Source organism: Pelodiscus sinensis, chromosome 3 (genome assembly GCF_049634645.1).
Source record: "Pelodiscus sinensis isolate JC-2024 chromosome 3, ASM4963464v1, whole genome shotgun sequence".
Classification (NCBI taxonomy): Eukaryota; Metazoa; Chordata; order Testudines; family Trionychidae; genus Pelodiscus; species Pelodiscus sinensis.
Window position 1 is genome coordinate 63,633,460 of NC_134713.1, and position 26,854 is coordinate 63,660,313.

Genomic DNA, 26,854 nt, shown 5'->3' on the forward strand with positions numbered 1-26,854 from the left:
ATCTGTGCTGTGCTGTATCCTGGAGAGGCAATAAACTTCCTTTATTCCACCGGCTGGTGCAGTCTGTTTGTGCCATTTCGGGGTGCAGGAGACGGGGGATCCCCAACGCGCCATCATACCCCTGCCCCTCCTTTTGGGCAGCCACCTGGACCACCATAGACCCCGGTACCAGGTGTGAGTATAGGTGCTCATGCCCCGACTGCAGGACATAGTACCTTCTCTCTACCCCTTTGAGAGTTGGGGAGATAGAGGCCGGCGTCTGCCACAACGTGTTGGTGATTTTTGCCACTGTCTTATTTAGTGGCTATGCCAACTTCGCTGGAGCATCATCTGTAAGTACGTCCACCATCAGATCTGACTCCTCGGTCACCGGCTCTACCGGTATCCCAAGATTTGCAGCCAGCCGGAGCAGCAGTTCCTGGTGGGATCTAGCATCCGTAGCCAACATAGCCGGAGCCGGACCAGCCAGGGCCTTCTCCGGGGACGATGAAGCAGGGGACTCATGACTCAGGACCGGTTGCTCCACCGCCTCCTGAACAGGAGCCGGGTGCTGAGGTCCTCCGGGCTGCTGCTGGGTCCCCGTTGCTCAGTCCCCCAGGTCCAGGTGGCTCTTGGGGCTAGTCCCCTTAGGTGAAGGTGGAGCTCTGGACAGGGAGGCCTAGGGCGTGGACCTCTGCCACGAGCCACTAACAGACCCATCATGCAGGAGTGACTCCTGCCATTGGTGATAGGCTCAGGGTGTCCAAAAAGGCCAGGGCTGCTGGGCCTGAGGTGGCCACGTTTGTTCAAAACTTAACGGTACCGCCCGGTGCCAGGAACGCGATCAGTGCCAGGCCGACAACCGTGAGGACCCCATGGATCGCTTCGACTCTGCCTCCGACTCCGAGGACAGTTCTGACGCCGACTATGGAGGTTCCCATGCGGGCTGACCTTGCACCGCCCCAGGGCGGAATCGCGCCATCAACTCTGGCTTCCCCGCATGGGGGTGGGGCTGCAGATGCGGAGGCTGCGGCACCGGGTCACGCGGTGCCTGCGGTGCCGGCAAGGCCGGTGCCTGAGGTGCCGGAAGAACCGTTACCTGTAGTGCCGGCAAGTACGGTACCGGCAGTGCTTGCATCGGCGGGGGGGCTTGTGGCGCCGGTACGGACGACGCCTGCTGGGACAAAAAGGACAGTGCCTGCAGTGACAACTAGGGCACCAGAGCCCCAACAGCATGGTCTCCGGGAGTGGATGGGCAGGAGACGGAGCCAGCAGTACCACCTGCACCGGTACCGGCACAGTCTGTCCTCATACCACTGCGGCCAGCAGCGATGGACGGTCCCTCGACTCTACCGGTGCCAGCCAGGACTCCAGGGCCCGGGAGACCACAGGTACCCCCAAGGCTTCCGGAGCTGAAGTCAATGACCCCTCTGAGGAGGGAAGTGAAGGAGGCAAGGCCGTAAGCTCAATCAGGTCCTGAGCAGCCTCGAAGACCTCCGGCAAAGAAGGGCATCAGGTCAGAGTGGGCCTGGGGCTCCCTGCTCGGCGCGTGGCCTGTCTCTTCTTCTGAGTCCCCTTTGAAGGCCTAACAGGCGAGCCCGGGACCGGAGTGCGGCTCCATCAGCGACCATCCCAGTGGTGCCGGCGCTCGGGCGATCTCCTGCTGGAGTCCTTCACCCGTTTTGGTGTCGAGGACCAGGACCGGTGCCGCAGTGCCGTCTTCTTCCGTACTTCGGTGCAGGGAAGGTCCGAACACGACTCCCGCTGCGCACCGAAGCTTCTCTGGAGGACACGGACTGCAGCGTCGACTCCATCAGGAGCAACTTAAGACAGGAGTCTCTCTCCCTCTTGGTTCGCAGCTTGAATCCTTGCAGATCTTGTAGGCGGCGGCCAGATTAGCTTCCCCCAAACACTTCAGACACTGTTCATGAGGGTCCCCCTTGGGCATGGGTTTAGCACACTCCACACAAGGTTTAAAGCCCTGCGGGCCTGGCATCACCGACCCCCTACGGGGGAAGGGGGTTCAAGCTCCAACTCACTTAACAACTACTTAACAACTACTGAAGCTAACTATACAAACAGAACTTTCAAGGGGTGAGGAAAAGCACGCTGGGATCAGCAGAAGAGAACAGTTCTTATGACCGTCACGGGCGCTAAGAAGGAACTGAGGAGGGGGAAGGCCGGCAGGGTACTTACGCTCAGCTATAGCGGCACCACTCCAGGGGGCGACCTGCCGGCCCGACGGGTACAGCTGGGAAAAAAATGCTCCAGGAACCGTGCACGCGGCGCGCATGCACCTAGTTTGAATGGACATGAGCAATCCCTCGAAGAACTACAACATTTATTCTGCACATGAATGGAAAATTGTCAAGGAAACATTGGTGGTGAGAGTGGGGCCTGAGAATGGTGGGGGCCAGAGCCACCTGTGCCCCCTGAGAATGTGGTGCCAGTTAAGTGCCCCACCTGCATCCCCTACATGCCCAGATCCCACACTCCCATCCCCCTCACACACCCTCCCTCCCAGACCCTGCACCCTACTCCCAATAACAAATAAACACAGTGCATTAAGGATTTATCTTATGACACATCACACATGGTTAGTACTCTATAATGATTTGTACTTTAGTAAAAACCTTTTTAACCTCAAGTTGCTAAAGAGGTTCAAGTGTATTCTCAAGCAGTATGTCAGAAGCCGTTTCAGTATATAAAACAAACTAAGATTCAATATTTTATGGCACTAATATATAAATGTTCTTCCCAATCTTCTCACAAAACATTCAGATGAGGAGAAAAATTAAATATTAAAAAGTAGTTGAATCTCAGGCACAAAAACAGAGTATTGATGCATTATAGGCAGTAGTAGCATTATATCAACACTATACTTGACACTTTGCAGATGGATATTCTGCCTAGAAAAGCTTACAGTCCAGAGTATACAACCTATACACATTTGGGGAAAAAACAGAAGGAACAATAGCTGTTATTTAGATCCAATAGCTTCAAATCCAAATAATGCAAATACTTCATATTCTGATATTGTTAAAGATAGCCATGCAAACAGTTAGCAGAAGGAATGTAGCCCACTAGAGAGATTTTATTCAAATAGACAAGAAAATAAGCAAACAAACATGAGTGTAGCTTCCAGTCTTTTTGGGTCATAACTACAAAAAAGTGTCCCACAGATGTGCTTCAGATCCCAACAGACCAGTTCTGATAGTGATCTCTTGGCAACTATTTCTAAGCCGTATTGACTTTGACCAAGCTACAATATTAAACCACATTTTGCTAAATTCTAAGCTTCACCTCCCGAGAGCAACCAGTTCTTAAGAGATAAGCTGTCAAAAGTGAACAAGGATAGATATAAAGCAAGCAACTTACCTGTTTTTAACTTTGTATGTGTTTTTAAATATTATATAAAAAATTCTGCATAGATTAATACTGCTGTTTAATGGGTATAACCAACAGATGACATTTATAACTCTCTCTGGTCCATTATACTGCCTGTGAGAGATCATTCAATATTTACTCAGAAATCATCAGCCTTCTAGTTGTCACCTAAAAAGTGGTATAAATTGCTAAATTCTCCATAAGAAAGCCAAAAGTCATATTATATATACAAATTCCCTTATAAAATTAATAACATGTTAATATAAAACTATTTTCATTTTCTATTTTTAACATTTCATAGGATCAAAGAATACTAGAACTGGAAGGGATCTCAAGAGGTCATCAAGCCCAGTCCCCTCCCTTCACAGCAGGACCAAATACCATCTATATCATCCCTGACAGATGTCTATCTAATCTGCTCTTAAATATCTCCCAATGATGGAGATTCCACAACCTCCCTATGCAATTTATTCCAGCATTTAACCACCCTGAGACTGAAGTTTTTCCTAATATCCAATCAAAACCTCCCTTGCTGCAATTCAAGCCCAATGCTTCTTGTCCTATCATCATAGTTCAACGAAAACAAATTTCCCTCCCTCTTAGCACCCTTTTAGATACCGGAAAACTGCTATCATGTCCCCTTCTCAGTCTTCTCTTTTCTAAACTAAACTAAATGAGTACTTCCAGTCTTCCCACATAGGGCATGTTTTCTAGACCTTTAACAATTTTTCTTGCTCTTCTCTGGACCCTCTCCAATTTCTCCACATCTTTCTTGAATTTTGGTGCCCAGAACTAGACACAATACTCCAACTGAGGCCTAATCACTGCATAGTAGAGGCAAAGAAATATTTCTCGTGTCTTGCTCACAACACTCCTGTTAATACAATGATGTCACACTGCTGACTCATGTTTAGCTTGTGGTCCACTATGACCCCTAGATCTCTTTCTACAGTACTCCTTCCTAGAAAGTCGCTTCCCATTTGTATGTGTGAAACTGTTTTCTCCTCCTTTGTGGAGTACTTTGCATTTGTCTTTATTAAACTTCATTCTATTTATCTTAGACCATTTCTCCAGTTTGTCCAGATCATTTTCAATTATGAGCCTATCCTCCCAAGCACTTGCAAACCCTCCCAGCTTTGTATAGTCTGAAAACTTAAGCATATTCTCTATGCCAATATCTAAAACATCAATTTAACTCCTCAATCTAAACATATGCTAAGATACCTCATTTCTCTAATTTAAACTGTTTTATCCATTAGTTTCTTCTTGAAAGACAAAATTGATTTCCATTGGTCCTTACTGTGTGTGTTTATAATTTTGCACTGTTAGCTAAAAGAAAATAATTGAATTAAAATATTTTTAAATATTCATTTCACAGTACTGTCTGACTATTAGTATGTGATAGTTTGTAAGTGGAATTTCAGTGAATTTCTTAGAGGCAGCTGGATGGTTCTCAGTCCCAGCAAGTTTATGTCATATGATTTCTCTCTTCCTTGAGCCTCTTTTCTGTGGTGCTGATTCACGTGTCTGGTTGCCACAGAGACTGGTGTCTGGCATCAGAATCCTGGAGTCTGGGATTCTCAGAGTTGTTCCTGGATTTTGTCCCTCTAATACAGGAAATGGAGCATTTTACAAGGCATCTGTACTACTCTGGATCTGTTTTTGAGTCCGACATCAGTGATAAAAGATAAATCTCCTGCATGTATAACCTCAGTCATGGACTGCATTTGTGTGTGATGCTAGACATCATAGGAGTTGGAAGTACAAGTGCAAGGAGCTATTCTTGTCTCTGTAATTCTGGATATTAGAACTGTAGGTGTTAAACTCCCCAAATGATCTATCCTCAGAGAGTCTCCATGAGCTTATCTTCAGGTTTATTACAACTCCACATACATGGGGAACACAGTCAGAGTGAGTTTGCAGAGTGGCTACCCTAATGCAGTAATAAATGAGAATGCCCTGATCAACATCTTGAACGGGGTGGGCAAAAGGGCCTCTGTGGGCTGGATCCATCCCACCAAGCGGGTTGATCCAGCACACGGAGGCCCTGCCGTTCCCCTGCTCCCAGATCAAGTAGGGGGAAGTATACAAAGTTTCCTCCACTCTGCCAGGAGCATGCAGTGCCACACACTCCTGGCAGAGCAGGAGGAGGCTTCACACACTCCCAGTCCCCAAACCCTAACTGGCAAACTTAGAAGTGCCATGTGCTCCTGGCAGGGCAGAAGGAGGCTTTGCATGCTCCCTTGCCCACAGGCCAATCAGGACCTGGGGGCGGGAGGAGCACGCAATGTTTCCTCTGCCCCTCGTCCTGTAAGGAGCACATGGCAGGGCAGGAAGTGACTGCACACTCTCCCACCCCCAAGCCCTGATTGGCCTGGGGGCAGAAGGGGGAGTGTGCAAAGTTTCCTCCCATCGCCAGGGGCATGGGTGCCCAAGGGGAATCTCGGGTCTGTGGGTGGGCAAGCAGGGAGGTATCCTGGCCTTGTCTCTTCTGTTTGAGGCCCCACCCCTTCCGGAGTGACCCAGAGCCACTGCAAAAATTTCTCAAGTGGCCCCCAGCAAAAAATTATTGCCCACTCCTGATCTTGACCAAGACAAGGAGAATTTCTAGAGAATTTAATTTGGCAGCTATCACTGTTGTAGCCAAAGTTAGTTTTGTTCTGGCAAGGATACCTTGTATGACCAAACATGAGAAAATTCCAGTTCCTGGAGATTCAGAAATATGCTCTCAAACCACATCTGTCAGAAGATCTCATGACAATTTCAGAACCACTATAGTGTTCTGATCTCTTAACCCTCCATAACTAAAACAACACAGATCCATTCTGAGTTCTTCTTAGCAATTAAGAAAATTAAATATAACCTTCAGAAATTCCTCCTCTTCTCCTACAGTTGACAGTATATTAATGTAATGTCTTTTTTAAAGCGTAACCCAGCACAGGGTGGGATTCCTGGATATTAGAGTAACAATGAAGACCTTAGTTGGGAAGTGCAGCTCCTGAAGAACAAAGAGGATACTAGCTTCAATATTTATCTGTCCATTCAAAACTGATTGAAATATTGTTTCTGCCAAAGGATTGCTGATTAAGTCCAACTCCTACTGCAACCATGTTGTGGGAGCTTTGAGGGAGAAGAGCCTCTAAGTTTCTTCTGTGCTGCTGTTTTCTGGCTGGCAGAATCCTTAGGGAAGACATGACATTCTCTGAAAATTCTCATACTGTGAAAGAAGTTTAGCCTTTTCCAGAGATCCACCACTGTGATGATTTTTAGGAGGGGAAGGAATTCTTCAGCATTTGTTTTTTGTGGAATATTGAAGTCACCCCTGGTGGTCCAAAATCACCCCTTCAAAAAAGGCATTCAGCACTATGATGCAATCTGATTTTACCTTAGAGAGTAGGTTCTTTGTTTTCAATGACAACTCCTTTTCTACTTGAATTTCTATCATGACTACACTCCTTTGATTGATGGTTGCAAACATTTATGTCATTAGAGTTTATGGATTCTCCTTTTTGTTTTCCTCCAATTTTGGAGGGTGTGTATGGAGAAGAGTGAGGGAGAGAAGGAACTCTCCCTTGTGGAGAAGCAAGATCTTTTCATAGATGTTACTGTCATGGGAATGGCCGGGGCTTACTTATCCCTCACAGCAGGAAGAGTAACAAAAAAGAGAGATCTGAAAAGGGTCTCTCAACCTTACTTCCTGAGGATGAGGCTAAGGATAAGTCGCCAGACTCTTATTTGAGATAGTAGGTTGCTCACCATGTGCAATAACTAATGTACTTCGAGGTATGTGTCAGACAGGTGCTCCAATGTAGGTGCAGCAGAGCCCCTTACACCTGGGATGGGAGATCTTTGGTAGCAGCACCCACTGGGTCGCACATATGCATGCTCCTCTCCATATCACATTGCAGATGGCATCTATACGTAGCCTATTGTAGAACTTAACTTTGAGCTCCAAAGCAGAAGCGAGGGCAGGAAGTGGAGCACGCATAGGGAATGAAATGGAGAACACCCTTTGCTGATTATTTCCATAACCCGCTTTTTCTAAAGTGATGTGCTATCATGATAGATAAAAAGGGGCTAAACAGTTGTCAAACCGCTGGGCTGTTAAAGATGGCTGCAGCAAACAGAATGGATACTTTCCAGGGCATTTCAATCAAAAATTCAAAATTGTGTTTTAGACGAAGGTGTGAGAGATGTAGCCTCCTGATGCAGCATTTGCCTGTGCTTCAGAGGGGTCTTTGTAGCCTTCGCTGTGCATCATACTGACCCAGAAGGAGTGAAAGGAGGTTGGACTCTTGAGCTATGCTGGTATTTCCCCTGATATCTTTTCAACACTGATCTATATATGCTGAAAGAGCAGAGAGTTATTACAGAGTCTTTTAGAGAACACAGGGATTCATCTATGCACTTGGCAAATAGTTTGAAACTCTCAAAGGGTAGATCCTTGACCATAGTCTATACCCCATTAGGGAATCCAGAAAGATGAAGCCATAATGTTCATCATGTTACCATGGATCTTGCGATGCAGCAAGAAGTCATATCTTCAAAACCTAAGGATGCCTGTAGTGCCGTGCCAATGATAAGGTATCCTTCAGACACAAATGCCTAGAATGGCTTCATCTTATCCTCTGGCAGACAATGACAGAATGCCAAGTATTTTACAATAGCTTGTATGACTATATTTGACCATAAAAGTCTTGTAATTGGCAATATGGAACTGAAGAGTAGCAGAAGAGTATGCTTAACAAATGAACAAGACTAATAACTTCCAGTCCATATTGCATAGCATTGCCCTAAAGTGGCATTGGCATCCCTTCTTCTGTACTGCATTAGTATCAGGAGTTCAGAGCAGGATGGGAAAAAAATTCCGAGTCCTTAACAGGGACCTTCATGTTTTGTATACTCAATAGCAGGTTGAAGGTATGGATACTGGCATCTGCCAGACTGCCTTGGCAGGATCCAAAAGGAAAGGCTATCTTTGCCAATGTGGACATGGATAGGTTACTGAGCAACTATTGCTGCTGCTTTTTTACTTCCTCCATCAGGATATGGAAAGATTCTGAGATTCTGCAGAGTAGCTCTTGAAAGTGTCTGCAATTGTCAATGCAAGAGGTAATGACATGATGGTCTCATCAGGAGAAGTGGAATGGTTGTGTAAACTCTCCCCTATGTCTTCCTGATATTGTTCCATCATTACTGGGTGAACATCAGATGGTCGAGACGTGGACGAGAATGGCAACTTTGTGTTTCTGGCTCTGCTCCAGTGTTTCCTCTAAACTATGCAGCAGCACAGCTTCACAGGTGATTAATCAGCACTGCCCAGACAGTCAGCTCCATGCACATAGCCCTGAGCCTCTAACAGGGCAAGGCTGTTTAATCACCTGTGAAGTTGTGCTGCTGCACAGCTTAGAGGGAACATTGCTCTGCTCTATTTATGGTTTGGGAAAATGTGCCCTGTACATAGTCATAGGTCACAGAAGGCCCAATGTGGAGGAATTGGAACATGGGGTTGCATGCACTGGGGTCCATACCACGGCCCCATTTTGTTCTAGGTAACATGGACAAGCAGAGAATTGTGCATGTGTCTCGATATTCGGATGGAACAGAGCACTCTTCATCCTTTTTCTCCTTTGCTAGAAAAGGATTGTACAGTTCTCAATGGTGAAGGCAAGCAGTGTTATAACTCCAAGGAAGATGTGTAACCTATAGGGAGCTCACTCGAAGATGCAGCAACTCAGGCATTTCAAGGATGACCAGGTCCCTTAGAAAGCAGAACTGCTGTGAAGCAGGCTGGAGCATCAACCGCAGAAGCAGGTTGAAAAGTGAAGCAACGATTGGTGCCAAGGGCAGAATGCATTCCCTGAGCAGCTAGTATATTGTTTACCCAATGACAAGGGGCCATGATTCACATTAGTGCCAAGGGCTTGCTTGATGCTAAGCATTTGGTCAGTGCTAAAGAATCCATGGTTGTATTGGATGAAGCACCCAGTAAATTTAAATGAAGCGGCGATTATTTAAATCGCCGCTTCATTTTCCTATGTCTGGTAGCCTAATCTACATGCCTCTGGCGACAGAGGCATGTAGTCTAGACGTACCCTAAAAGTGCACATATTTTGAAAAGCTAGACTGATTTTTAAAATGTCTTCTTTTTATAATCTAAGTGGACATTAGCATTTACTTTCAAATAGTAGTTCCCACCTAGAAATATTTTTCCTATTAAAACCATCATAAAAAACATGTATATATTATTCACACAACAAAATAGCTTTCCAAGTACACTATTATTTTATCAGTAACAACTGGTTAACAACATAGTGAAGCCATCCTGACTGGTTAACAATTAAATCACAGAATGTTTTAATATTATTTGCTGCAAAGAGCCACCAGAGTCACACAAAAGAGCCACTTGAAGCTCCAGAACCTCAGCCTGAGGATCACTGCCCTGGACTGAAACTTTCTTGGGACCAGTCCGCTCTATTGACAACTCCTCACTCTGTTTGAAGACCATGCTCTACCTCTTTTCTCTCTTTCTTATAGTTTCCATCCATCATTCTGTTAGCCAAAAGATTATGCAATTTCTGCATGCTGCCTAGAAAGCCAATTCCCTGCTTCAAACACCAAGCAATAATGAAACCACATGGAAACAAGAGATTCAATGCTTAAGTGCTACATTCACCTGTAAGTATTTTGATGAGGACTACATATGACTAATGGCTATGGTAGGAATGAGTACAAGTAGTAGAAATAAGGATCACATGTTGACCAACATGGAAGAATTTAAAATAGTTATACATAACTTATAAGGATTTCACCTTTCTACATTGATGACACAAGTACACAATGAGAATTAGGAATTTTAACACTTATAAAAAACCAGCTAAATAAGGAAATAGAAAACCAAAGAACACATTTTTAAAAAAGGTAACAAGTTCCTGTCTTTGAATCTCAAGTATTGATTCTTCAGGACCTCAAAAGTTTCTCTCATTCGGCAACAGGAATTCATCCAATACATTATGCAGGCAGTCCCCGAGTTACGCGGATCCGACTTATGTCGGATCCGCACTTACGAACAGGGCTCTCTCGCCCCCGAGCTAGCAGACAGCGGGACCGCCCAGTGCGCAGTGGTCCCGCCACCTCGACCTCCGGGGCGAGAAAAGCTGCTCCGGATGTCCCTGGTCTGCTGGGGACCGTCTCCAGCAGACCAGGGACACCTGGAGCAAAGCCGCAGCGGTGGTGGGGTGCCGCGCCTCTGAGGCTTTGCCAGAGCAAAGCCTCAGAGGCGCGGCACCCCGCCGCCGCTGCGGCTTTGCTCCCCGTGTCCCTGGTCTGCTGGGGGGGGGGGGGCGCGCAGCTAGTGCGCCGCCGCCCCCCTCCCCCCAGCAGATCAGGCTTTTGTTGTGGACCCTGGGGTAGAGCAGCTGGGGTGCTGCCGGGTTGGTCCTGCAGGCACCTACCTGGCAGCCCAGCTGTTCTGTCCCAGGCTCGAGATTCAGCCGCTGTTGAAACTGATCAGTGGCTAATTCCAGGAAGCTGGGGGCAGAGCAATTCTGCCTCCAGCTTCCTGTAGTCAGCCCCTGGTCAGTTTCAGCAGCAGCGGCTGAATCTGGAGCCAGTTCCGACTTACATACAAATTCAACTTAAGAACAAACCTATAGTCCCTATCTTGTACGTAACCCGGGGACTGCCTGTACTACCTTACACACTTCATAGCTCTAATTCCTGGGACCAACACAACAACAACAATTCAGCATTATGAGATAAAACTGAAGTTTGTGGAAAAGTAAAGAAGGGTTTTGTAAATGGAGAAAATGGTACACCAGAAGGAACAGATAAAGCCACAACATTAATAAACCTAAAATCAATAAATTTACCTTTCTTGCCGTGTGGATGTCAAAAAATGGTTTGTTTCGAACACTGAATGGTTCCTGTGCTTTGTCAATGAGACCATTCTTCATCTTTTCATGCCGTGGAAATATAATCTCTTTTTCTATACATGCTAGTCGAATGTTAAAATCACATTCTCCAACTGGCTGTCCCTGCCAATTTAGACAAAAAAAAAATAAAAACCTAAATGCTTATTAAATTATGATTAGATTGAGGTTCCCCATACAAAATATTTATAAACAAAATATTTATTCAGATAGAGGTACATTGAATATAATCAAACACAACAAAATATTCACATTTATGTCAATCTTCCCAGCTTCCACATATTTTTCTAGAGCTAAAGAGGTCCTATCCAAGGATAATTAAAAAAAAAAAAAAAAGTCTTGCTAAACTTGTGTGCTCTAGAAATAAGAGATCAAGTAATCTAAAACTGATGATTTTGTAAGCACAGAATTGTGTTAGGTAACCATAACAGTATTATTAATAATAGTATTTTACTACATGTTGTACCTTTATAAACAAACTCTGTAGTCCAGCAACATCCATGGTCCAGAAGGACCACAAAAGTTACAAGATCAGAGAGTCCTGGCATGCTGCAGGAGGAGGGAGAGGGTGGCAACAGGGCAGGAGCCTAGCACTATATGCAAGTCAGGGGGTGGGGAGAATGCATGGCCCAACTGGGTTGGGGGAGGGGGTCGTCTGCAAGTCAGTGCAGGGCTCAACTGGACTATGGGGGGGGGTTGGAGTCAGAGCCGGTGTGCGGCTCAGTTGGGTGGTGGGGAGAGCTAGGAGGCCTAGTGGAGAAGTGGGGCCAGAAATAAGCTCCCCTGGCCCAGAAAAATCCCTCATCCAGGACCAGTAAAGTCCCCAGTGTGTGGAACCAGGGAGAGCCAACATGTAATATACTTTAGTCCCCTTTGTTCATAACTTAATGGCATCTAGTAGCACAGCTAAGGAAAACCCTTACTTCATATGTACTACAAACACTTTTGCACTAAGAACTAGACATTAGCATTTCTGTTGTAGAAAATGAAGTTAATGAAAATGAAGCTGTAGATTAGAAAAGCTGCAAAAACCAGTAATACATAAGGACAGTAAGCTAGTACAATAGGTTATAGCTCAGTCATAAAAGATACTAAAGTTCTTGTTTAATTCTCAGGTGTTAAACTATGGCCTTTCGAGATCTGAAAGAAATTACTCATTTTACAACCCTTCTTTACTCATTTGGTGGAATATACCAGATAAATAGGGCAGTTCAAAAAGCACATCTAGAACATTAATAATGGTCATATTGTAGTTAGTTACATTTAGCATGTGACTTACTGTAGCTGCCATTAACTGAATAGTAATAGATTATGCAAAAATGTAATACTAATTTTAGAAATGTGAATTTCAACCAAATCAGTCAATTTTATAGCAATCCAAGGAATATAGTTCCTGTTTTATCATTATTATGTCCAGTCTATAACACTAATGAGACTTATTTTGCCTAGTCTATTCCTTACTCTGCTTCTTTCTCCTTCATATTCAAAAATACTATTTTTTCCCACAAACTATCCTGGATATACTTCATGCCGCAAACAAGGCACAAAAAGTTGACCCTGAACTATGCAAGGTTTGGAAAGTTATAAGCAAGAAAATAGAAAACTAGACTAGTGATTTTTTTAAAGGACTATCAGAAGTGGCCGCCTTTGGGATCAGCAAATGTATCACCCACTGGGGATTTATTTTCTATTTACAATTTAGGAAAGTACAAGGTATCACCGCCTTGATTTTTGCAATGATTTGTGAAAAATGTCACGATTCTCAAATAATCTTTTCTGGTTACATATGCTGAAGTACACAACCCCGTTATTCTGCTACTTTTCCTAAAATCACTTCTGCACTTACTCACGTCTTGTAAGAAATTCAAAATAAACAGAAAATTGTATTTACACAATTATATTACAGCTAATCATTTTAAAAGATTTTGCTGTAGTGGCATAAATTGATTTCAGGCCTTCAGTAGTGGCATTTCAATTCTTTTCTGTGAATTCATATGGAATCTTCTAATCACCTAATTCTGCTTAAAAATATATATATTTTCCCTTCTCACATCTATTCTGAAGTAATTATCTCCCACAGTTCTAATACTAAATTTTTTATTTCAAAACTAGTTACAGCATAGTACCACTCGTTCCTTTATGTAAAGGTCAAAGCTAGACTGATATATGAAAAGTCTCAGAGGAGTAGCCATGTTAGTCTGTAATTGTAAAAACAAAAGTGGAATGTTACTGCTGCACCCTGCCCCCTCCCACAAAGCTGGCTTAAGCCAGTTCCCCGTAGCACTCCCTCTTTCTGACAGAGGCAGCAAGGGCATGGGAGGGGGGGGAGTAGGAGAGTGACTAGTTGACTAGTGTGTCGACTATTCAATAAGCTGTTAGTAGGAACTTGATGGGAATAGAAATGCACTGAAACCAAAATGGAGACTGTGACTAAAGGGACAATCCAAAATGGGATGATGGGATTTTAACATGGTACCCAACAGACTGAAAGGACTTTTGCCGCCAAAACCACCCTCTGCACACAGCACATGTCCATGCACACCGCACCAGCTTGTCTGCACCCAGCACCATTCTCTAGACTCGGCACTCCAGCTGCTTTCTCGCCCAGAGGCGTTTATAAGCTTGGACCCTGAGACAGTTCGGGTTCCTGAGTTCCTAGTTTTTCTCAGGTTCCTTCGTTCCTTAATGAGTTCATCGTTCACCTAGCTTGCTGTCTCCAGGACCGTGGTGAAGGCCGGGACCTATCCTGATAACAGACCAGCATCTAGCAGGGTGCTTCAACCCACCATTGTGGTGAAAGCCCGGTGCCAGTGGACTCTAGCTACCTGTCAAGGACAAACCGGACACACCGCCTAACTCCGATTTCTGTGGTGAATGCCCTCTATTCCAGAGCTGGGAAAACCATCTTGTGTGTGATCTACTCACAAACTGACTGTCACACCATCGACAGAGCAACAAGGACTCCTCAGTGTTCCTCCACCGAGGCTATCTGAGCTAAAGGGTTGCAGGTCCTAAGCTTCGGCTGTCGGTTACCATCTCCGGACAGACTGAGTATAATTTCCTTTACACACTGCATAACACCTCATTATTTTAAAAGGGTGTAGGGTTGGTTTTACAGTGTTGTATTGGATTTATTCAAGTTCATTGGTTACCTGTTGTATTCAATACACTTTTATATCTTTTAAATTTGAAATCATAGTCTGTGTTTATTTCCATCTGAGAAATCTGCTGGTGATAGATACAGTGGGTTCCAGGCCGGATCTCCTTCTGGGACAAAGGCATTTACCATCTAGTCAGCAGCCCCAGTCTTAATTAGTTTACTAGTACGCCTTTGCTGGTAACAAAGCTTTTGCTTACTGGATAGCTGACTGGTCGATTAGTTGCTTACATCCCTAATCCAGAGTATATATATAACAGCAAAAGCAGTTACCTAATAATTGTCAGACCAGTGTTAATGATGCTGTCCCAGGCTGGAGGTGTCCCATGCATGGCAGGGGAAATTGCCTTTGTTGTGCATTAATCAGTGAATATATCTTTATTCAAATCTAAGCTGATAGTGTTGAGTTTGTAAATGAATTCCAGTTCAGCTGTCTCCCTCTGTAATTGGGTAATAAAATTCTTTTGTAGAAGAATGGCTACTTTTAAATCCATTATTGAATGTCCAGGGAGGTTAAAATGTTCCCCTACAGGTTTACATGTGTTACCATTCCTGACGTCTGATTTATGTCCATTGATCCTTTGTCATAGAGACTGTTCAGTTTGGCCAGTATACAAGGCAGTGGGACATTGCTGGCTCTTGATGGCATATATCAACATTAGGAGGAACATCCACAACAGAAATTTGGCATAATTCTGAATGTGACATGCTTCATTAGACATTTATGAGAAGGTTTGGTTTTTTTAAGACCTATAAATATCTGAGTACCTGAACTGACTTCAGGATTTTACAGGTTCTGATCATTTGTGAAGGGAGATTATTATTAGTTCAGTGCTGTTTGATATGGCACTTTAGCTGTGTTTTAAGATGTCATCATTAAAAAGATTTTAAATTGTAATGCAAGCTATGCCCAAGTGTTTTGTTCCAAAAAAAAAAAAAAAAAGTTTATTGTAATAGTATCTCTTAGGGTTAGACTCAACTAGCAAGAAACATTTATGCCTAATCTACACTAGAATTTGCAATGGTGTTAGCATGGATTAATTAATATATATTAAACCATGAGTAAAAATTCACCTTGAGACATGCACCCAGAGAGAAAAGAAGTCTCTTTAATACCTCTTCCTATTTAAGCTTTCGTAACGTGGTGTAACTCTTTGTAATTGCACTGAGAGATCAAAAGATGCTATGGTTGTATTCCACAGTACTTTTGTTAACACTCTTTTGTTTTTAATGCAACTCCCTATCACCAACCATACAACAACAGGATTATCCCTGAAATGTGAATCAAAGTCCCTAACTGGATGAATCTAAATAAGCAAAAAAGTTTTGAAATCCATAAAAAATAGTCTATTTTACAAACACAGGCAAATAGATGGATTTAAATCTAAACTCTTTCCGACCTGGCAAATTTAAATAGTTGAAACTAAAAGCAAATTGCAAACTTTTACTATATTAAATCAAAAATACATATGTCAACAAGTCCCTTTTCATCTACTAGATGGAAAAATAAGCAGTTTTTAAAAACGAAATTAGGAAGTATAGACAATAAAGAAGAAAAAAATAACTAACTCAGTTCTTCAGATAGAAAACAGAAAGGCTGAAAGTTGCTCTCCACTGACTCAGACAACACGACTAAATGACACACAGCATGGATTTAAATGGGAAACTCTAACTTTATTAATTATCTCTCAGAAAGGGGCACTACACTGCCTTCTGTGCCGCCCCCCCCCCCCCCCCCCCATTCTCACACGAGCCATTTACTCGTTCCAGGGCTTTAATCAAAAGATAAACAATAACTTAGAGTAGATCATCACCAATCAACTCCATGGACTCAGATCTTTTTTGAAATCTCTCCCCTCCTCCCTGTGACGGGGGTGTGGACCCCCGCACTACCAGACCCATTGAAGCAGCCTGGGGAGGGGGTGGACTGCCACCCCTGCAGCACATGCGCTGAGGCTGTGTGAAAATATAAATTCCCGGTGGTTGGAGCTAGGGAAGGAGCCAGCCCCGCCCCATGCCGGCCGGGCGGGAGAGTGACGGAGGAGCAGAGCCACGTAGCACTGTGGCCGGAGCCTCTCGCTGAGCGAGAGCGTAGACACGGATACGCCCAGGGGTGGCAGAGTAAGCGTGGGGGCCCCAAAGGAAACCCGTCAGGAGGGCGTCAGTGCAGGGGAGGGCCCGGAGCATACTGATGCCGGAACTGAAGGTAGAGGCACGTAAGCATGGGAGGAGACGTATAAGAGGGGAGAGAAGTGCAGGAACACGGGATTGGCTGGCTCCCACTTTGTGCCTTTCACTTACCAGAATAACTCCAGGGGAGGTCCAGAGGAAGGAGCCTCCACATATTACGGGAAGTGGGATGGACAAGGAGGTGGAACCAGACACAGGAGACGGAGCCTCAGAGTCTCAGCCAGGAGTACTGGATGCCAACGGACTGAGGATCAGAGCGAGGGACTCATACAATTGCAGGAAACTGCTAGGAAGGAGGGGAGCTGGGGAGCCCTGGACTCGGGTATAAAGTCTAACCCTCTCACACTCCCCATATATAAAAAAGGGTGTGATGACAGAGGCTACCAGACAGTGAAGGACAAAGGGTGCATCAGTGTGCAAAGACATCAGGCTCCTCCCTGCTTATGAGTGCTGAATCCAACTGCAAAATGTCATATCTCATTTACCTTTTTACTCATTACTTACTCTAGAAACCAGATACTGGGAGGCGCAACAATTAGCATGGGTACACCTCCATCTACCATGCCAATACCTGTCTCCTGCCTGACTCCTCACCTATTGTCAAAAAGCAAAACACCAGCCCCAGAAATTGATAAATGCACATAATCATACCTAATAGACCTCAGGACCACTGTACTGCATACCCCTGTGTTATCACAATCCACTCCAAAATCCATAATTACCCTGGTTAACCTCACGGTTCAGATTTTTTCACATCCCAGGTACGTGGGTTGACTTAGTAGCCCCATTCACCTAACTCATTTGTGAACATCTCACTAAACCAACTGAGCACAAGGCTATTACTGTGTAATCAGCTCCACACCCATCTGTATCCAAATACTTAAATTTAATTCAGTGCAGTCCTTAAAAATATTTTTTCCAGATGAATAATGTGGGTACAGCTCAGCTATCAGTATGTACAGCAGGGAAATGAGCAGGCCCCAGCGCACTTCCCTTCAGCCAAATCATCAAAAGACAAATGGCTTCATATTTAAACCTCGGTTGTGATACATTTTCTAATGTGGACAACTCCTTGTGAGTTTAGTGCACAACAAGATGCCCACAGATACAAACCTCAAACCTCCCTCCCAATGTCATACTCACAGGCATTCTGTGCCCACCGGCTGATCATTCCTCTCTGACGTTAGTCATTGCTCCACGCCCTGGATCCCTGAACCATGACTTTGGTATAAGACAGAGGTGGGCAATAATTTTTGACAGGGGGACACTCCAAGATTTTGGAAAGTGGTCAAGGGCTACACTCTCTAATGATATTAATGGTGGAGATGTGGGGTCTGGGATGGAGGTAGGGTGGATGGGAGCTTGGGGTAAGAGACTGGGTACAGGAGGGAGACTGGAGTCTGAGAGGGAGTTGGGATGAAGCAGGCGGTTGTGACTTAGGACAGAGAACTGGAGTGCAGGGGTTTGGGATGTGACTTAGGTAGAAGGGGATTGTGAACTGGGGCAGGAGATTGGGGTGCCAGGTCTGGTAGGGGGTATGAGTACAAAGGGGGACAGAAGGTTTGGGTATGTTGAGTAGGGGGGGCAGAGGGTTGAGGCAGGGAGGGGGTGAGGTGTCAGAGGCAGGCTGCAGCCAGGAGACTTACCAGCCAGCAGCCAAACCACCCTGGCCTGCCTGTAGAACTAAGGCTTGCAGAGCTTAAAACATTTCCCAGCCAGCCAGCCTGCTTGCCCAGCCATATACTTCAGTGAATAACTGAGCCGAGGAGAGAGTGTGTGGTTCTTCTTGTCTGCCTGTTATTCAAACAAGCAGCTCCCATTGGCTGTTTTCTGTCCAGAAACCAGTCAATGGGATTGTGCTGGAAGCAGGGCAGCTCCTGAAACTTCCTCCTCCCCTCCAGTTTTGAAACAGAAAGGAAGTCCAGCAGCCGTGTTTCTGCATGGCCTGTGGGGCAAGCAGGGGAGCCTACCTGGGGCTGCCCGTTCCCTCTGTGGGCCAGATCTGGTAGCTTGGCAGGCTAGACGCAGCCTGCTGGCCGTATTTTGCCCAGGCCTGGTATAAAAAGTGCCCTTGTAATCATGGGTGATTAGCAACTCAAGCAGTAGGGTCTGTGCACCCATCTACCAACCTGTGGATATAAAATAAACATATTGTTCTCTCCAAAGTGTGGGACTTGCATGAGAGATTGGATGAACATAAGAACCGTCATATTTGGTCAGACCAAAGGCCCATCTAGCCCAGTATCCTGTCTTCCAATAGTGTCCAATGCCAGGTGCCTCAGAGACAATGAACAGACCAGGTAATCATCAAGTGATCCTTCCCCTGTCACCCATTCCCAGCACCTGACACACAGAGGCTAGGGACACCACTCCTACCCATTCTAGCTAGTAGTCACTGATGGACCTAACCTCCATGAATTTGTCTTGTACTTTTTTAAACCCTATTAAAGTCCTGGTCTTCACAATATCCTCTGGCTGGCTCCCATTTACTATCCCACTGCCCAGTCCTCATCACTCTTTCTATAAGGCACTGTTCCCCGTATCACAGAAGCAGCAGCTCCCGCTCCTCCTCTCCCCCCTTGGCTGGAGATATGTGGCTCTGACTTGTGCCACCTGTAGCTACACAACTTCTGCCATACTGTCTGCAGGAACTATGTAGATTAAAGTGGTTCCAATAGGGAACCCATATCCCATCTAGGAATATGGCTCATGATTTCCAATTGGGACACCATTCGAGAAAGAGACAGAGAGAGAACAGCAGGAAAGATGGGGGAGAAACTTTCAGGCATGGAGACTGCCTGTCTCTGCCCCATCTATCGAGCAAGCTGCCGCTATTGCTATTAAGGAGTGTCAACCCTAGCCCAACACCTAAGACCATGTAGAGAGGAAGACCCCTCTGAATCAAAGTTCCCCAAGATCTAAAAGCCTTCTAAAGCTTTTGTTACTACTTGTCCACCATGTACAGGTTCTTTCCCATACCTCCTGCAGTGCCGTCTGCATGTTTTCTTGTTCCAGAAATGGCTAAGCAGGAATTGCTTCTTTGTAGCAAACTGGAGAACAAAAGACTTTTGAAAGCTCAAGCTAGTTAAATTGGCTGACACATGCCCCTCCCTTGCCCAGGCAATGGCCAAGAGTATGGGGGAAATTTCTCCTCCTTCCAGGCATTCTGGAATTCTCTCCATCACTGCTGTCCAGTCACAGATCATTCCTTGCTAAAAAGGCATTTTGTCATGTCAGAGCATACAGTTCAAATAGGCCAAACTAAAGCCAAACAAAGCAAATTTATAGTTATACTAAACAGAAAATGGACTGCTTGGGCATACATTTTGATCTACTTGGTAGGAAATGATACATTAAAAAAATAAACCTAGGGTTTCAGGATCTGAGGAGAACAGACAAAAACAGCCATGGTAAAGGAGAAAAAATAACCACTAGTCCAATTGGGATTCTTCAGGTAGGAAGTGAGAAGGGTGAAAATTACTGTCCATCTTGTTATGTCTGATCCTATGCTGTCCAACTGTACCATAAACAGTTCCTTATGGATAACTGTGTAGCTGGCAAAAGTGTGGTATTTGAATTATGAATCCCCCAAGCACAGTGTTTTTAATGGAAATGCTATCACAATGCTGCCAGGTTTTACTTCAGTAAAGCATTCTGAGTCTGTGGTTATTTAGCTTGATCTGAGATAGACTGAAAATCTCTCTCTCTCTCTTTTTAATTTGGTCTGAAAATAAACTGCCAGCAGAACATATTCCTTTTTATTCCCAAAAGCAGTACCTTAAATAATATGAATAATTCAGTACATACTATATACACCCACACAAAATATGCATATAAGTGCCACACATGCCTTGATTTCCTGAACCATAACAGACCATATGCCACAACTGTCTTAACTTTAATAATTGTGGAACAAGACTGGGATATAAACACAGAGTAAAATGTCAATGTCAGCCTGTGTGACAGTATTAATGACAATTCAAAGCACAGAAAGCTGACATCTGCATTTCCAAAGAGAAATCCCATCGAGTCTTTCCATTTTCAGAGGGTCCTGAAGTCTAATCTCTTGATTTCTATACTAATGGGCTAGTATCTATTTCTCTTCACAGTGGAATTATGATTGCTGATATAAATTTTAAATCTTTATTTAAGATAGGTCCATGAATATATGTATTTAAATAAAGCTAATTAATTCAAGGGTGTCTTTTGCTCCCTCAATAACATCTATGCCATTTCAACAACTTGGCAGCTGAATAATGCATCTTTAATTTCTGTATTTGTCTGTTACAAGAATGGAAAGTAAAATATTTATGGAAATGAATAATGCTGTAAAACTTCAAACATTAAAGGTTTTTCATTTGTAAAAATGAGACAAATGGCAAGACTGCCATTACAATTTGACAACACATTGTAAGATGAACATTTTCTAACCTTTAGCACTGAATCACACAACACAGAGACAAGCTAATGGCAAAAAGCCTAAAGCTTTAAAGTTTAAAATGATTTATATATTTTATCTACAGTACCAGGAAGCTACAGAACATGATATACTGTTGCTTGAGATAAGAACAAACTAATATGGACTGAGAATTTATTCAATATTTATACTGTCTGCATTCATATCACAGAATACTGCTGCGAATTCTCCTATCTTCAGAAACAGTTTGGGGGATTCAAACCAAAAACCATGAATAGCAGCATTTTATAAATATTTAAATTCAAAAAATAAGTTCAGCAATAACTTTCATTTTAAACCAATTAACTTTGAAAATGATTCCAAAAATAAAAGTTTGGTGTTTTATTTTCAGTAAATATTGAACTCATTCTGTGGAATAAGCAAAATTCCATGTTTAAAAACAACGTACAGGTTGAACCTCCTAAATCTGGGACTCTCTGGGCCAGCAACTTCCATGATGTTGCCAGACTAGAGGGCCCCAGTGCTCAGGAATGTGAGCCAACCGGGAATCCATACCTTGGAAATCTCTCTGCCAAAGTCGACATTGATGAGGAAATCCAGCATCGCCTAAGCTACACAAGCTCTGCTTTTGCCTGCCTGAGACAAAGGGTCTTTGAGAACTGGGATATCAGTGCCAAGACAAAGCTCTGTGTATACTACATAGTGGTTGTTCCAACACTGCTGAAGGCATGTGAAACCTGGACAACATATAAGCATCACTTGAAGGCACTTGAACAATATCATCTACGCTGCTTCTGGAGAATCCTAAATATCCCTTGGGAGGACAGGCGTACGAACACTAGCATCCTGGAAGAGTCGAACATGATCAGCACTGAAGCTATCATCATCTATCAACAAATTCGCTGGACTGGTCACGTGGTTCGGATGCCTGATCAGTGCCTCTCAAAACAAATTCTGTTTTCCGAGATGAAGGAAAGATGGGGGAACGTTATGGGCCAGAGGAAGCAGAGGGCAGAGGACATGTTAAAGGCAAACATAAAAAAGTGTTTCATCAGCGTCGACACTGGGAGAACCTTGCCCAGGACTGTCCCCAGTGGAGAGCAGTAATCCATGAGCGAGAGGCACAATTTGAGAGGTCCCGCCGCACTGCAGACAAGGAAAAGCAGAGAAGAAGAAAAAAAAGTGGCAAAAACTGCATCCCTCCAACAGCCAACAGCACATGCCCCTTCTGTGATAAGACCTACAGCTCCAGAATCGGGCTGGTCAGTCATCTACAGATCCACAAATAGGAGGGCGACATGAAGACGTTCTACTCATTATCGAGTGACCACTGAGAGACATTCTAATTCTGGCACCAGACCATCTAGCCTGCAAATACATTAACCAAATTGGGTATTTCTCCATGGTTCTGTAGGTGCTTGTGGATCACTGTGGGCACATCAGGGACATTATGCAAACATTATGCATTTTTCAGAACACTGACCTGGTCAGGAAGCTGCAAGCAGGAGCTTTCTTCCCAAACCAGAAGATCACTGTGGAGAAATGGAAATCCCCACTGTGATCTCTGGAGACCCCTACCTACCCCTTAATGCCATGACTAATGAAACAATACATGGGGAGCCTTGACAGCAGCACGGAGTGCTTCAATAACAGGTGCAAAATGACTGTGGAGTGTGCTTTGGACTGTTTGAAGGCCCACTGGAGATGTTTATATGGGAAGCTCGATTTGGCTGATAACATCCCCATGGTTCTCACTGTGTGCTGTATCTTCTATAGTATTTGTGAAAGAAAGGGTGAAAGCTTCACTCAGGGGTGGACCACTGAGGCACAGTGCCTGGAGGCACAGTTTGAACACCCCGAGACAAGGACTACTACTGGAGCACAGCACTGAGTTTTATGGATCAGGGATGCCTTGAGGCAGCAAAATTTATTGCCCTACATGGACGTACAGTGACTATTGCTAGGGGGTTACTGATTGCTCCATGCACTACACTTAGCACCACACTGACCATAGCTTTTCTGAGAAATACATACTTACTTTCATGTAATGAAATAAAAAAGTCTTTGAAACATGAATTTAATTTATTAACCACAATTAACATAGGACACACATGAAGCATGAAACATCTGCACTGTGTGGGAGAAGGGCTGGGAGAGACAGGTGGTAAGGCATGTGCAGAGAATTTCAGAGGTTTGTTTATGTCTAAGGTTTATATGGAGCCCTGCCACCTGACGTGTTGTGCAAGAGGGAGGGAAGGGGTGGCAGTTCATCAGTGTTAAACCGAATGGGGATGTATTCTTCAGCATCTCTGCTTGCCTCTCCATACTGTTTAGGACCTGCTCCATAGTCTCTTGACACTCCCTCCTGTTGTTGTCCCTCCACTCTTTCAATTCTTTATGTTCAGCATCAGCGTGACTCAGGACATCTTGCAAAAACTCCTCTCTAGTCTTTCTTGGGCAGTTCTGTGCCCTTCTCATACACACTGCAGGAGTTATAACCTCCTGAGACTGGCATTCCAAGGCCAAATTAATCAAGCCAAAATTGTAAAATGTTACAGAGAATCTACTGTTAACATTAGACACCACTGACCCAACTCTTTTCAATCCTGTGCATTGTTCACATACCTAGCACTGCCTGGCTGTCTCAAGAGAGGGTACATAACACACAGGAACCCCACAATAGTGAGTTCAACACTAGGGCAGTAGGGGAAAACCTAGGTACAGCAGGGCAGGTAAAAGGGCCAGGAAAACCCTTGCTGTAACAGAGAAAGAGCAGGAGAAAGAGCAGGGGAAACCTTTGCTGCAGCATCACAGGAAAATCCCTTGCTGCAGATGACAAGGATTATCACTTATGCCAAACATTGGCCATACTGTACTCTAGGCAGGTGTGACTTGAGGACAACAAAGCAGGGGGGCCTGAAAGTTAGTAATGGCCACTCAATTTCCACACACTGTGTTCATCCTGGAAGACATTTCACTGCTTAGGGTGAACAGAAAAGCAGAGGATCTTTTACTCAACTGCAGGTTCCATCCAGGGTCATATGCAGCTTGTCTTTCTGGAGTGATGCCTTCACCTCCAACCCGACAGTACAGTGGCAATGGAATATCAGCCTGCAGGGGTCAAATATCACAATTGCTTTGCCAGCTAATTTGAGGACAAGGATGGCATAGCAGTGTTAGAGTGGTGTTATAATGTTGATTTGTTTATAATGTTTATAATGTAATTGTTGTAAATAGGATGTGGGTAAGGTGCACACTTAAAGGAGCGGTTGCTGCCATCAGTAACTGAAAACAAAATGGAGTTCAGGAAAACAAAAATGGAGTTTCTGGACAGGACAGTTGAACTTTTCCTGCCTTACGTGTCTGCATGTAGTACCAAAATTGCACCAGGCATGCAGATCCTTTGCACCCAGCACAAAATTGTGCACACCACTCTACACAAGTTTACAGTTACCTGCCAAAGGTTCTAAAAGAGAAAAGCCCTGCACCCAAGGGGGGGGGGGGCAGTGTTCCGGGCTGTGTGTGTGGGGACAGCACAGCGCCACAGAGGAAAAAGGCAGAGGAATCATTCACAACTGCGGTGGGTTCCCACACCACGCTGTGGTGAAGGCTCAGCACTGGAGATCTGGGATACACCAAGCAGAGGTGTTTGATCTCTACCTGCCTCGGACCATCACATTGTCACCGTCCCTGAAACACTCCGTTGTGGTGAAGGCCCAATGAGAATCATCCCAGAACTGTGAGGGATCACTTGCAGTTCCCTCCCTAAGGGCTAACCTGAGCCCAAAGGTAGAAGGTCGCAAGTACCAGTACCACCATTGACGACAGACTTTGTAACGTATAAATACCTTACCTGTATTGGGGATCTTTCTGTCTTCCTTCTCTTCCTACACCTCATTGCAGGAGGAGTAACAATTAAACCGAACTAAGGACTTAGTTCGGATTAACTTCTGACTGCCGCGTGTAACCACGGGCAGTCAGTTCGAACTAAGGGGATTTTAAAATGGCGCCCGCCCGGGAACATGCAAATGAAGCCCGGGATATTTAAATCCTGGGCTTCATTTGCAAGTTCAAATGCCTACATTAGCAACCCTAGTTCGAACTAGGGGGCTGGTGTAGACATACCCTGAGTGATTTGCCTCATCAAGGGTACAAAACAGCTCCGGACTGCAAATCTCTACGGATGCACAGTCCTCCTCTGATTCTGGGTCCCTTTGCCCCCTCAGCAAACTCAGCCACAGTATCCTCCTCCTTTCTTGGTCCCTGAGCCTCTGAAGTATCCACACAGGTCTTCTGATTATCTCTAAGTAGATCATCCAGTTCTCTGTAGGACTTGCATGTTGTGGGCACAACACCTGAGCGACGGTTAACTTCCCAGGCCTTGTGATAGGTGTTTTACAACTCTTTCACTTTGACCCTGCACTGCAGTGCACCCTTTCATGGTCCCTTTCAGTTATACATATGGAGGTGTGCCTATAAATATCATAATCTCTACAGGTGGAGCACAACTGGGAGTGAACTACTGCCTTTCTGTAAATGCTGATGATATCTAGAGCCTCAGCATGACTTCAAGCAGAGGATCTCATGGTGCATGGAGCAGACATGGCCAGCTAGAGAGATACACTGAGAATACACCAGGCATCACAGAGCAAACAGGAAGTGAACTTTCAAAAGAACACAAAGGGCAGATCTAAGGGTCAGCTCTCTTAGACGCAAAGGGCGGGTCTAAGAGAGCAGAGCAACAACACTGAAAGAGATGACCAGAGAAGCAAGAACAGGCATTGTGTAAAGGTGGTAGAGGCTAGTCAGGATGAAGTACTGCAACACAGTCCACACTGGCACCCCAGTGTTCTATCCAGAGCACAGCAAGCTCTGTGCTTCTTGCAGAGGTGGTTTGCCTAGAGTGCACTAGCTATGGAGCTAGTGCGTGCGCACTAAGTGCCTTGATAGTGTGGACACTGTGAAAGTTCCAGTGCTGAGGGCAAATTAACTACGCAGTAATTTGCCGGTGTAGACGTGGCCAGATTCTACGTGGAAGGATGTTCCCAACTGGCTTTTTCTCCCCTGTTTGAGATTTCTTTGTTTCTCTTCCTGTTCATGGCTCTATTAGCTGCTCAAATGCAAATTAAGTAGAGCACACATTCCTCTGTTTAGGAATTATCTGTTTACCAACTTCTGTTTGAGCAGGGCTGTGGGGTTTAGAACATGTCCACACCACCATCCGGGTTAATTATGCAAGGGACTTGAAATTGTCTATTTACAACTACAATTTAACATACTTTAAAATTACCATAAATTACATTGGCATAACCCTTTCCGTAGCCTATTTCATCATTACAATTAAATAAAACAATAAAAGATTAGGATATTGAACATGTACTAGGCTTGATGCTTTTCTACTTTTCCTTTCTCTTATATTTCTGACATTTGTTTACCTCGGATCTAAACATGAGATCATGTAAGATTTTTAAACTACTGTTTTTTCTTAAACTTAGATGTGTAACCTGTTTATTAGCGGTCCTATCAAAACTCTACCAATATTAAGCTTTTCTCCTTTTTCCTCTTGTTTCCTTTTTAAATACCTTAGTTTTTAAGTTTAATTTTGACCACTGTTGAAGGCATTTCTTCCTTATTTACTATTCAGGAAAAAAATTCAAACTATTAGGTCATTTTCGTTTAAAGGTGTTGAACTCAATTCCATCAAGTCATACTATAAGACTTATGTTCTCAGATTTACTGAAGTAGCAAAAACTTCAGTTTTGTGGAAATCTGGGAGTGTGCTTGTTTTTGTAC

At 44.4% G+C, this 26,854-nt stretch overlaps 1 protein-coding gene across 5 annotated transcripts in view; it reads right to left on the minus strand.

The window, feature by feature from the left end:
• The window catches only part of RNGTT (RNA guanylyltransferase and 5'-phosphatase), a 431,251-nt gene that overhangs the window by 212,957 nt on the left and 191,440 nt on the right, over window positions 1–26,854 (minus strand). For all 5 annotated transcript variants that reach the window (XM_075923868.1, XM_075923870.1, XM_075923869.1 and 2 more), the window contains one exon: window positions 11,238–11,402. In XM_075923868.1, the coding sequence (XP_075779983.1) occupies window positions 11,238–11,402 (165 nt within the window). The remainder of the gene's footprint in view (window positions 1–11,237; window positions 11,403–26,854) is intronic.